Source organism: Myotis davidii, unplaced genomic scaffold, assembly GCF_000327345.1.
Source record: "Myotis davidii unplaced genomic scaffold, ASM32734v1 scaffold1290, whole genome shotgun sequence".
NCBI lineage: Eukaryota > Metazoa > Chordata > Mammalia > Chiroptera > Vespertilionidae > Myotis > Myotis davidii.
The window spans coordinates 214,494-226,084 of record NW_006282186.1 but is presented as its reverse complement, the minus strand read 5'-3'; the positions used below and the strand labels follow the sequence as shown (position 1 = coordinate 226,084).

General features: G+C 35.1%; 1 protein-coding gene across 5 annotated transcripts in view; it reads left to right on the top strand.

Moving 5' to 3' along the window:
• Window positions 1–11,591, top strand: part of MKLN1 (muskelin 1) — a 346,320-nt gene that overhangs the window by 291,180 nt on the left and 43,549 nt on the right. For all 5 annotated transcript variants that reach the window (XM_006752700.2, XM_006752701.2, XM_015567031.1 and 2 more), the window contains one exon: window positions 2,981–3,110. In XM_006752700.2, the coding sequence (XP_006752763.1) occupies window positions 2,981–3,110 (130 nt within the window). The remainder of the gene's footprint in view (window positions 1–2,980; window positions 3,111–11,591) is intronic.

The window sequence follows — 11,591 nt, the reverse complement described above, 5'->3', positions numbered from 1 at the left end:
CCTATTTCACTCAGTAAGACTATTCTGTACATTGTGTTACGTTACTTTGTCATGTGTGTCTCAGTAAGAAAAGTGGTGAAATCTAATTCCTCAGTAAGTGACCAAAACTTTTCATTAGATATAAATGATTAGTGTTAGCAGTGATAGACAAAAATAAAACTTTTTAACAGTGAACTGTTATAATTGAGCCTCTTTCCCATCAACTCAGTAAGTACTAAATAGTTATCACCTGAATAATAATATAGGTTTTTTTTATTAACTTCATTGCTTATATAGATCTATTTCTATTTATTTATTAACTGCAAGATCAGTTTTCTTATCTGTTCTTATTTTCCCCCCTGCTATTCTTCATTAAGTGCAAATAATTAAGTGGCATTATAGAATTAAAATTAAAATTTATCAGCAAAACCAACATACAGACATTGAATTAAACTTTTCAGATGCTACAGGGAAACTTGGGCCTCTTTCTGTGAATATTACTTCAAAAATATATTATGGAATATTTTAATCATATGCCAAAGTGGGGAGAAGAATATGATAAATTCCTGTGTACTCATTACTTCAACAATTATCAATACTTCACTGTTTATCATATATCTACCCCACTTATATTTCTTTTTGTTTTTAATGTTTGACTTTTTTAAGTGCTGGGGTATTTTAAAACAAATCCCAGACACTCTTATCATTACACCTACAAATATTATAGTGTGTCACTAACAGTTAAAGATTTAAAAAAAAACAGAATCACAATACTATTATAATATTCAACTAAAGTAAAAGCAATTTCTTAACAACATTTAATACATAGAATTTTTCTAAAATACCGAAAAATAAAATACCTTTTAATAATTGGTTTATTCAAGTCAGGGTTAAGAAAAGTCTAAGTATTATATTTGGTTGTTAGACCTCTTAATTTTATTTAATCCATAATAGTACTCGCCCCTCTTATTTTATTCCCCCACATACCACTTATTTGTTAAAGAAACTGAATCATGTGAGCTTTAGAATTTCTTGTATTCTTGATTTAGCTGATTTTATTTTCTCATAATGTCATTTAATGTAATCTTTTATCCATATTTCCTGGTAGTTAAATTCAGAGTCATTTAAAAAAAATAAGTTTTCAATTACAGTTGACATATAATATTATACTAGTTTCAGATGTACAACCAAGTGATTAGACATGTATATAACTTACAGAGTGATCACCTTCATAAATCTAGTGCTTGATTTTAGATTCAGTCTCCTTTTGGGGAGCGCAAAAGGAAAGGTGCAGGAATACTTCATAGGTGGTCTGATTGCAAAATATTGAGAGGCAGTTAATGTGTAGTTGTCATACTTTTGGTGGTGTTAAAATTGTTCAGTGAATTCAGGTGCTATCAACCTGATTATTAATTATAAAGTTTCCTGTCAACATTTTACCTCATGGCTCTAGCAGCCATTGATAGTCATTGCCTAGATTTCATTAGGATTTGTCAAATGGTGATTTTTCTAATTGTGTCATTTCTTCTGCATTTATTAACTGATTATATTATTAAAAACTTACTCTCATTAACTGTGTGGCTACTCTGATATGTAAACTGCATAGGATAGGTAATGTAAATTGATTTTCTTCCTTCTCACTCTTTTATATTAATGAGTTGAAGCTCCAAAGTTAACAGATAGATTTTTTTAAGTGTTATTATGAACTCATCGATTTTTATATATTTGATGTGTTTAATCCAATGATGTTATTACTCTTTCTTTTTTATTCTTCTATTTTTCTTTTTGTCCTCACCCGAGGATATTTTTCCCATTGATTTTCAGAGAGGGTGAAAAAGGGGGCGGGGGGACATCAATGTGAGAGACACATCCATTGGCTGCCTCCTGCACATGTTCCAACTTGGGCCAGGGATTGAACCTGAAACCTGGGTACATGTGTGACCTTTACCTGGAATCAAACCTGTGACCCATTAGTGCCACACCAGGCAGGGCCATTAATTTTTTTGATGCCCCCAAATTTTCTCTATTTTTGGCCAGTAGGCATGCCCCCTTCCCAGTATGTGTGTGTATTATATATCTTTTTAGTAAGAGAAAAATCATGAGTTTATACTGATATATCTAATTCAAATGAAAGATTATAATTTTTAATATCTTTGATTTTGTATATCATTTAAAATCCTCCTTTCTAATATCAGTATTATATTATTCTATCTTATAATTTACAGAATAGCAAAACTAACAGCAAAATCACTAAATGCTGTTTAAAATTACTTTCTTATTATTTTTCTGTTTAGTATATAACCCACTAAGAAAGGGTATTCAAAAACATGCATCAGCCAAACCGGTTTGGCTCAGTGAATAGAGCGTCGACCTGCGGACTGAAAGGTCCCAGGTTCGATTCCGGTCAAGGGCATGTACCTTGGTTGCGGGCACATCCCCAGTAGGAGGTGTGCAGGAGGCGGCTGGTCGATGTTTCTCTCTCATCGATGTTTCTAGACTCTCTATCCCTCTCCCTTTCTCTCTGTAAAAAATCAATAAAATATATTTTAAAAAAACATATCAAAATCAAAATCACTAGAAATATTCTCTCTGTGGTCATATCTTTATATACTAATATGTCCTGATGGGTTTTTTTTTTTTTTTTATTTTTTTAGAAAGAGAGGAAGGGAGAAGGAGAGATAGATACATTCATGAGATCAATTGGCTTCCTCAACCCAGGCATGTGCCCTGACCGGGAATCGAACCAGTAATCTCTTGGTGCATAGAACTCTGCTCAACCAATTGAGTCACACCAACTGGGCTGCACCTTGCTTTTTTACTTTAATAGGATATCCTGGAGGTCACCTCTTAGCAGTATATAGAAAGCATCATAGTACTCCACTGCATGGGATCTATCATAAAATTACTTTTATAGAGGTTTACATTTTTTAAAGGTCATTCTGAATTTTTCATGAAAGTGACTACTTTCTCTGTTCTTTGCCATTTTTTTCTTATTTTTCAGAAAAATCGTTGCTTATATGTATTTGGTGGCCAGCGATCGAAGACCTATTTGAATGATTTCTTTAGTTATGATGTGGACTCTGATCATGTAGACATAATATCAGATGGCACCAAGAAAGACTCTGGAATGGGTAAAGGCATTTAGTAATTCTTCTCTCATGTCTTAAATACTTTATAAGGTAGACGACTGTAGCCCATTTTCTTTTCTTTCTATCCATTCCTCACCCTTTCCCCATTTCTTTAATTGAAGTAAATCTAAGAGGTCAGAAAACTTGTTTTTGTCTCTCTCTTCCAGCTAAATTTTCCAATTCTATCTGTTTAAAATATATTAATCATCATTATTTCCTTGGAGCAGAAAGATAGTATATGAATCTCTATGGGAATTTTTTGTGTGCTTATTGGGGAGGTGGGGGTTGGCAAGAATTGATATCCTAAAAACTATATTATTCTATGTTTGCTAATCCTTTCCACCTTCTACTTTCAGTATAGTAACTTACATTATGCACTAGCAAGTAGAGTCTGTCTTTGTTCTGAAGGAGGACATGTAATGGTAATGCCTTTTAAGTTTACAAATTCAGCACCCAAGAAGTTACTCTCCTCGTAATAGGGTGATTGGTTTGCCCAAGATAATCCCAGTTTTATGAAACTGCCCCATTCACTCTCAAAAGTATCCTATTTTAGATGATGCACAGTTACCCTACATCAGTGATGTCGAACCTATGACACGCGTGTCAGAGGTGACACCCGAACTCATTTTTTTGGTTGATTTTTCTTTGTTAAATGGCATTTAAATATATAAAATAAATATCAAAAATATAAGTCTTTGTTTTACGATGGTTGCAAATATGTATCAAAAAATTTCTATATGTGACATGGCACCAGAGTTAAGTTAGGGTTTTTCAAAATGCTGACACGCCGAACTCAAAAGGTTCGCCATCACTGTCCTACATAGTAGTCACTTTGCCTGTGATTAGTATACATAGGAGAATGGTATTTTTGTTTAAGGCCCAGGGGTTTAAAATGCCTGATTTGAGTAATAGGGTAAGGAATTAGAATAGCTTGCTTTTCCTTTTTGCTATTATTTATAAAAACACATTTTTAAAGTTGTAATAGTTGTTCATATTTAGGATGAAAAGGTTTTTTTTCTTTTAACAAAAGATCGCATCATTGTAAAAAAAAAAATACACATGAAATAGTTTGCCTTCAGGACCCTTCTCCCATACTTCCTACTAGCACTCTTTTTTCTGGGGAGAAATGAAATGATAAATCTCTGTGGAGGCAAAGGGGACAGAACAGAAAACAGGACAATTAAACCTATGAACTGAATAGTAAAACTTCCAACCACATCCCTGTTCCCAGAACGCCAGACATATGTCTCTGACAAAAGACTCGAATCACATTTCTGGAGGAAATGTATGGCCTCAAAGAAAATATTTCCAGATACTGTTGTTTGGGGACCGTCCACGCCAATAAAATGGCTAATCTCGCTGCCTGGTCCACTTTCACAGCCTAGTCCCTCTGTAGTGTTGTCCATGATACACATAACATTTTCAATTAACTTTTTATTTTGTCACTCTTATTAAACTGTCAGTTGAGTATCTTCCTTATTAGAACCTTCACCGTGGAAGAGAGAGAAAAACAAAACAAACCTGAAAATAGAAATCTGGAGTAATGCACTGAGCACAAGTAAATGAAAATTACAGTGATCAAGGCCAGTTTTCTTAGAGAAAGGATCTGCATCCGTAAAACTATAATAGGATGCAATGAAAAATCAGAGACTAAGAAAGAGCTTTTGGAGAATAAATTTTATTAAAATAAAAAAGTAGAAGAGTTATAAGAAAACTGAAAAATAGACAAAAAGACAGGTGAAAATTAGAGAAAATAAGGACCTTAGAAAATCAATCCAAGAGTTCCAATATTGAAATAATAAGAGATTCCCAAGCTATAGAGAACAGGAAAAATGGAGGAGACTAGATTATAAAATAAATAGCAGAAAATTTCTCTAAACATTGGCTCCAGATTATAAATGGACACCTACAGAAGTCAGTACATCAAATTTAGCAAAACAAAAGCCATCATTGTTCACTGTGGAATTTCACATATCAGGGTAAGGAGAATATCTTAAAAATTTCCAGGATAAAATGAGGTCACATTCAAAGGAATAGGACTTAGAGTGGATATAGAAATTCTCAACAACATTGGAAACTATAAGATAAGGGGAAACAAGATCTTAAAATTCGGAGGGAAAATTATCATGATCTAGATTTCTACTTATAGCCAAAACACCAATGAAGCAAGAGGGAAGAAATACTGTTTTCAAATATGTATGGTTTATCAATAGAATGTGTTTGCCTCAAGTAATAGAAAACCTAGGGAACCATGGCCTAAACATATAGGGAATTTTTTTCTCACAGAATAAGAAGTCCAAAGGTAGGTAATCTGGACTGATGCAATGACTCAAGCAATATCTTAATGGCCCCCAGGTTCTTTTAAATTGTTCTGTTTTCCATCCTTAACATGGTGATAGTCTCATGGTGGTAAGTTGACTGATGCACCTCAAACAGTGCCCTCATTTTAAATAGGAGAAAAGGAAAGAAAGCAAAACTTGCCCAGAAAGCTCCCTGTGAAACCTGGCTTCAAGAGAGTCTGGGAAGGCAAGTGTTTAGCTTTTCCAGCCTGTATTTATGTAGTACACTGGGGAAAGGGTTTGGAAATGGCTATTAGATCAGACAATCAAAAGTGTCTGCCACACAAGAATAAAACATGATAGATCTGCCCTGGCTGGTGTGGCTCAGTTGGTTGAGCATCGAACTGAAAGGTCACAAGTTCAATACCTGGTTAGGGCACACACCTAGGTTAGAGTTTTGAACTCAGGTTGGAGTATATACAGGAGGCAAACGGTTGATATTTTTCTCTCCTCCTCCCTTCCTCTCTCTAAAATCCATTAAAAATTTTTTTAAATTATAAAGAGCGAGGATTTGAAGTTTGAGTGCAAATAAAGTCATCCCTGCCCCTTCTTCCCCTTCCTCACCCCGATTCTAAGTGAGCTGTTTCCTAGGATTAAAAGAAAAAAGTGGCAAAGAGTAATAGTGGTAGAGAATTAGTAAAAGAATAAATAAGAAATTTCACTGTCATAAGTAGGCTTTAATGACTGTCATTTGAAGATTTAAAAAAATAGTATAATCCTTCATTCATAGTTATGACTAGACTTAGAGCCATCAGAGTATAATAATTGTTTGGTTTTTTAGTTCAATTTTGTTTTGATTATAAAAGTAACATTCTCATTGTAGATAATTTGGAAAATATAGAAAGATGCAAAAAAGAAAATATATCAAACCATCCAGATGTAATCTGTTAACATTTTTATGTAGTTCCTTCTACTCTTTTTAAACTTATTTATTGTACAAAATTTAGTACAATTTTATTCTGTTTTTACATTTTCATTGAATTGACTTTTTTCCATCATTATAATTTTATTATCCTGGACTAGAGGTATTAGTAGAAAAGACAAGAAGATTCATTTTCTAAATTACTACTATAATCAACTTTTGTGAAATCAGAATCACCAATTTTGCTATGCGTTAATTTTTAATTTATGGTGCATTATCCCACCATACAAACCCCAACAATTTTTTTGTTAAAAACGTTTCTTTTTCAGACTAATTTTTTTATTTTGGTTCTATATAGTATTTTTGATGCTGGTTATGAAAACAGTTTGTAACTCGTCTTCCTATAAACCATATTTTTTTACCATATTTTCTTAGTATACTCGTCGACGACTGAAAAAGAACATTTTGTGAAAACGAGTATACACGTTTCTGCCGGGGAAGGGGTTAATTCATTAATTTAATAACCTTTGTTAGCATCTAAGTTTGACCCTCTCCATTCCTCCTTCCCAACATAATTCAGTACCTTTATATGCCAGGTGTGTTTTATGGATTGTATGTTATAAGATCCCTTCTCAAAAAGAATTCACATTGTAGTGGAGAGAAACATGCAGTTGCCTTCTATGTACTGTGAACTAAAAAAAATTGAATGTTATGATAATGAGTAACATGGGAAGTCCCATTTAGGTAGAGTGGGTTGGAAAATCATCTCTGAGGAAGTAATCTTTAAGATTTAAAACCAGAAGTAGAGAATTAGGAAGAACCATGTTAAGAACTGAGAGAAAAGCAAGTACAAAGGTCCCAAAGCAGGCAAGAATGTAGCATGTTCTAGAAACAGTTGGGGCTGGTGCAGATTGAGAGTGGGAAAAGTTGGTATGAAATGACGTTGAAGAAATAGTTGAGTCTGATTATTCAAGGCCTTTTACAAATGCAAGAACTTTAGATTTTTTTTCTAAAAATAAGAAGTTATTGAAAGGCTTAATTACAGAGTCTTGATCTAATTTAGGTTTTGAAAATGTCACTCTTTTGTCTACATACAGAATGGTTAATTTTGTCAGTATGCTGATAAATTGAGTTGTGCAAAGGCTGTATGTATGATGGATGCCTTAACTGAAGTTTTTATGGCAGAATTGATCAGTTAGAACTTCTGTACTTGGGAAATTTTCCCAACTAAAACTTTTCAGTTATACTTGGAATTATGGAACCTTAATGGTTCTGTTGGCATATTAGGAAACTGAAATTCTCTTTTTTTATTTTTTCCCATCTCTTTTACTCCATCCCATCCCTCCTTTCTCCCTTCTCTCCTTTTCTTCCTTCCATGCTTTCCTTTCTTCCTCCTTCCCATCTTCCTGTCCCTCTCTCCTCCTTTGCCTCTCTTCCTTCTCATTTTTCCCTTCTCTTTTAGTTTCTTCCCATTCCCCCCTTTCTCTCTCTGTTTCCGTCTCCCACCCGAGGAGCTTTTGATATGTGGCCAGGATTGAAAACCACTGTCTTCAGAGCCTATCTCAGTCCTTAGTCAAAGTAACCTTGAGTAAATTACTTAAAGTCTCAGCCTTAGCTTGCATGTCTGTAAGTGACCAAAATTGCATTTCAAGGAAAATAGTGTCCCTGCTCATGGCAGGGTAGAGATGGGTTGACCCTCTAGTTTAAACTGGTGTTAATTTGGGTACCTCAGTTTTCACAGGAGTATGTCAGTACTACCTAAGGTCAGTACTATCCAGTAATCAAGTCATGTCAGTTTTACCTCCATCTTATCTGTATTCCCATTGCTACTCACTGGTTTAGGCTATCACCACCTATTTGGCCTCTGTTTCTAGCCTTCCTCTTCCTATGACCCCTGTCCTTCTCCCCAACCCATTCTTCACCCTGTAAGAAGAACATAGCTGTTCTGTATTACCAGTTAAGTGCATAACCGTGCACTTTAACGTTTTTAAAAAATATTTTTATTGATTTCAGAGAGGAATGAAAAGGGAGAGAGTTAGAAACATCAACGATGAGAATCATTTATCAGCTGCCTCCTGCAGGCCCCCTACTGGGGATTGAGCTCACAACAGGGGCATGTGCCCTAACGGGGATTCAAACCCTGATCTCTTAGTTCATAGGTCAATGCTTAACCACTGAGCCATGCCGGCCAGATGCACTTTAACATTTCTACAACAGATATTTTTTGGTCACCTAGTAGGTGCTAGATAAGCACTAGAGATACAACTGTAATTAAGGGCTCTATTTTTATGGAGCTTATAGTTGCTCATAGGGAGAAAAAAGTAGACTGACAACCTTACATTTTGATTACTGCTAATAAGGTAAGAAAATCTCTTTTAAAAATATATACCTGATAGTTTTCCTTCCCTGCTTAAAATCTTTGTTTCTTTTTGTCCTCAGGATTAAGTATAAACACAGCCTGACTCACAGCTTCCTTAATAATATGCTCCAGCTTAGTTCCAACCCCATTCTTGCTATCCACCCACACCTTGCCACCAGTTCTTTGTTTCATGACCGCTGAATATTAATTCTTTATAGATAGAATACTTTTTCTTGCCTTCGGTTTTTTGCTCATTCTGTTCTTCCTACCTGAATCACTCTTCCCTCTTACCTCCAAAAACTAACTTCTGCTCCTCTTTATATTTTAGCCTATTGGCCATCGTCTCCTGAAATTCTCTAACTCCACAAGCCCAGGTTAGAAATTGAAGCATACAATTCTAACCTTAGTTGTTAACACAATTCTAGGTATTCACCTGGCAGCATAATCTACTAGTAGACTGTGCTTTTTAAAACCTATGAAAAGCTCAGCTAAAATACGTAGGCTTTATTTAAGATTTCTTAAGGAGCATTTAGTCTTTTTAGTACTCTAGATCAAAAAAATCTTTCACTGGATTTAGTTAGACCATTTGGAAAACCTCACATGAGAGAACTATGGTATAATGAAGCGATTTTCAACCTTTTTCATCTTATGGCACACATAAACTAATTACTAAAATTCTGCAGAACACCTACAAATATATTACACTTTTTGCTGATCTTACAGAAAAAGCTATACTTTTGATTCATTCACATCAGACAGCTAGTGTTGTGTTGGCTGTTGTCATATTTTTTTTTTATTTACAATCTAAGGGAAAAGAGGTCAGTGTCCCTGACCGAATAGTCAGGTATTACATGTTTTAAAAATTCTTGCACCACACTGGTTGAAAAGTATTGGTATAATGTATTGTACTCCCATTGAATTACCTTTACCTTATTTAAAGTTCATTTAAATTTAATTTTATCTTACTTATTTTGTAAGCCATGAAAAGTCCTTTTAAAGATAAGGCAGGGTACTATTTAAATGTCCACATTATTTAATATTCTTAGAAACACAAATTTCATTCCATTACATGGATGTTCTGTAGCTTATTTAAATATTCTATTTATTAACTGTTATTCTAAAGCTTTTTTTTTTTACTATAGTTAATTACTGTAATTTGAGATGGACTTAACATATAATTACTATGTTTATATATGATTCAGTAATGTGAGTTATTTGATTAAAACTGCATTTATGATGTGAGTTTCAATTGGATTGTTTGAAATCATAGAAATTTGTTTAAACTTTTGAGGTCACCAATTAGAAATGATATATCTAGTTCTAAAATGCTTACTCCTTGTTATAATTTTTTATTTTGTAGATACTATAAAATCTTACATTGTTTTTTTTTTAATATATCTTATTGATTTTTTTACAGAGAGGAAGGGAAAGGGATAGAGAGTTAGAAACATCGATGGGAGAGAAACATCGATCAGCTGCCTCCTGCACACCTCCCACTGGGGATGTGCCCGCAACCAAGGTACATGCCCTTGACTAAAATCAAACCTGGGACCTTTTAGTCCGCAGGCCGACGCTCTATCCACTGAGCCAAACCAGTCAGGGCCATTGTTGTTCTTTATAATTAAATGAATTATCTCAAGGTTGAAGAAACCTCAACTCTTATTTTTTCACCAGAGTATAATAATTGTATGCTCCCCTCAGGAGAAAATTATAATTTAAATGAGTGGATTGGCAGCTGCTTAGAAAGAAGGGATTTATTAGCATTGTGTCTAACACATACATAATTAACATCAAAATTCAGCACATATAAAATTTGGGTTCATTTCTGAATAACTTTTGGCAGTAAATCTGTGGACACAAGGGGTTTAACAGACTCTCCATATGTAAGCTCTCTATTTAACAGTAATTGAAAATTATGTTTAGAAGATAGTCTGTCATACCAACAGAGCTCTATGGTTTGCTATTATAATAGAATTAGAGGCCCGGTGCATGAATTCATGCATGGGTGAGGTCCAGCCGGCCCGCCCCAATGGGGGCCCATCTGGCCGGGCCGGTCGGGGGAGGGGACGCGGGAGGTTGACCAGCTGGCCCCACCCCTGATGGGGGGTGGGGGGGACGGCCGGAGGAGGAGCCACCCCCCAATCAGTCCAGTTGGCCGGCGGCAGTGCGCGTCATAGCTACTGGTCGTTCTGGTCGTTCCAGCATTTCGGTCGCTTGGCTTTTATGTATAGATTACTTTCTCATGGCTAGTAAATGCAAGGTAAGAAACATTGAGTCTTCATCATTTGCCAGATGCTAAGTCAAGCTTTGGTGATGCAGAGCTCTTACAACCTAATTCCTATTCTGTAATAGCTTTGTGTTTACTTATTTTGTTCCTTAAATTTGGTTGACTTTATTTTCCCACATCTGCCACTCTTTTTTCTAACCATAGTGGCAGATTGTTATAATTGAAAGAATAGTGAACTGAGAATCAGAAAACTTGGTCTCTTCATCTGGGTCTGCCACTCATCCCTCCGCAACTTTGGCAGAATTATATAACGTCTCTGGACCTGATTATTCATCTGAAAATGAGGGGATGAAACAGTTGATCTTAAGGCCTCATCTAACTCCAAAATTTTGACAGTTAAATTTCCTACCCTTCTGTTAATCAGGCTGTGAAACTAACACAAGTGCTATGTTAGTCATGTCTGCAAGATCCTATTTATCTATAAACATATTTTCATGAACCTTAAAAGTAAAATCTTACTGTCATATCAGCCCTAGAAATATGCTTTTATTGTGCTAATTGACATTGTGTTTTTAAACATATAAAGTTTTAATGTTCTTGACCCTTTTAGACTTTTATTAAATAAACTAGAGGCCCGGTGCACAAAAATTTGTGCACTCGGGGGAAGTGGGGGTCCCTCAGCCCGGCCTTTGCCCTG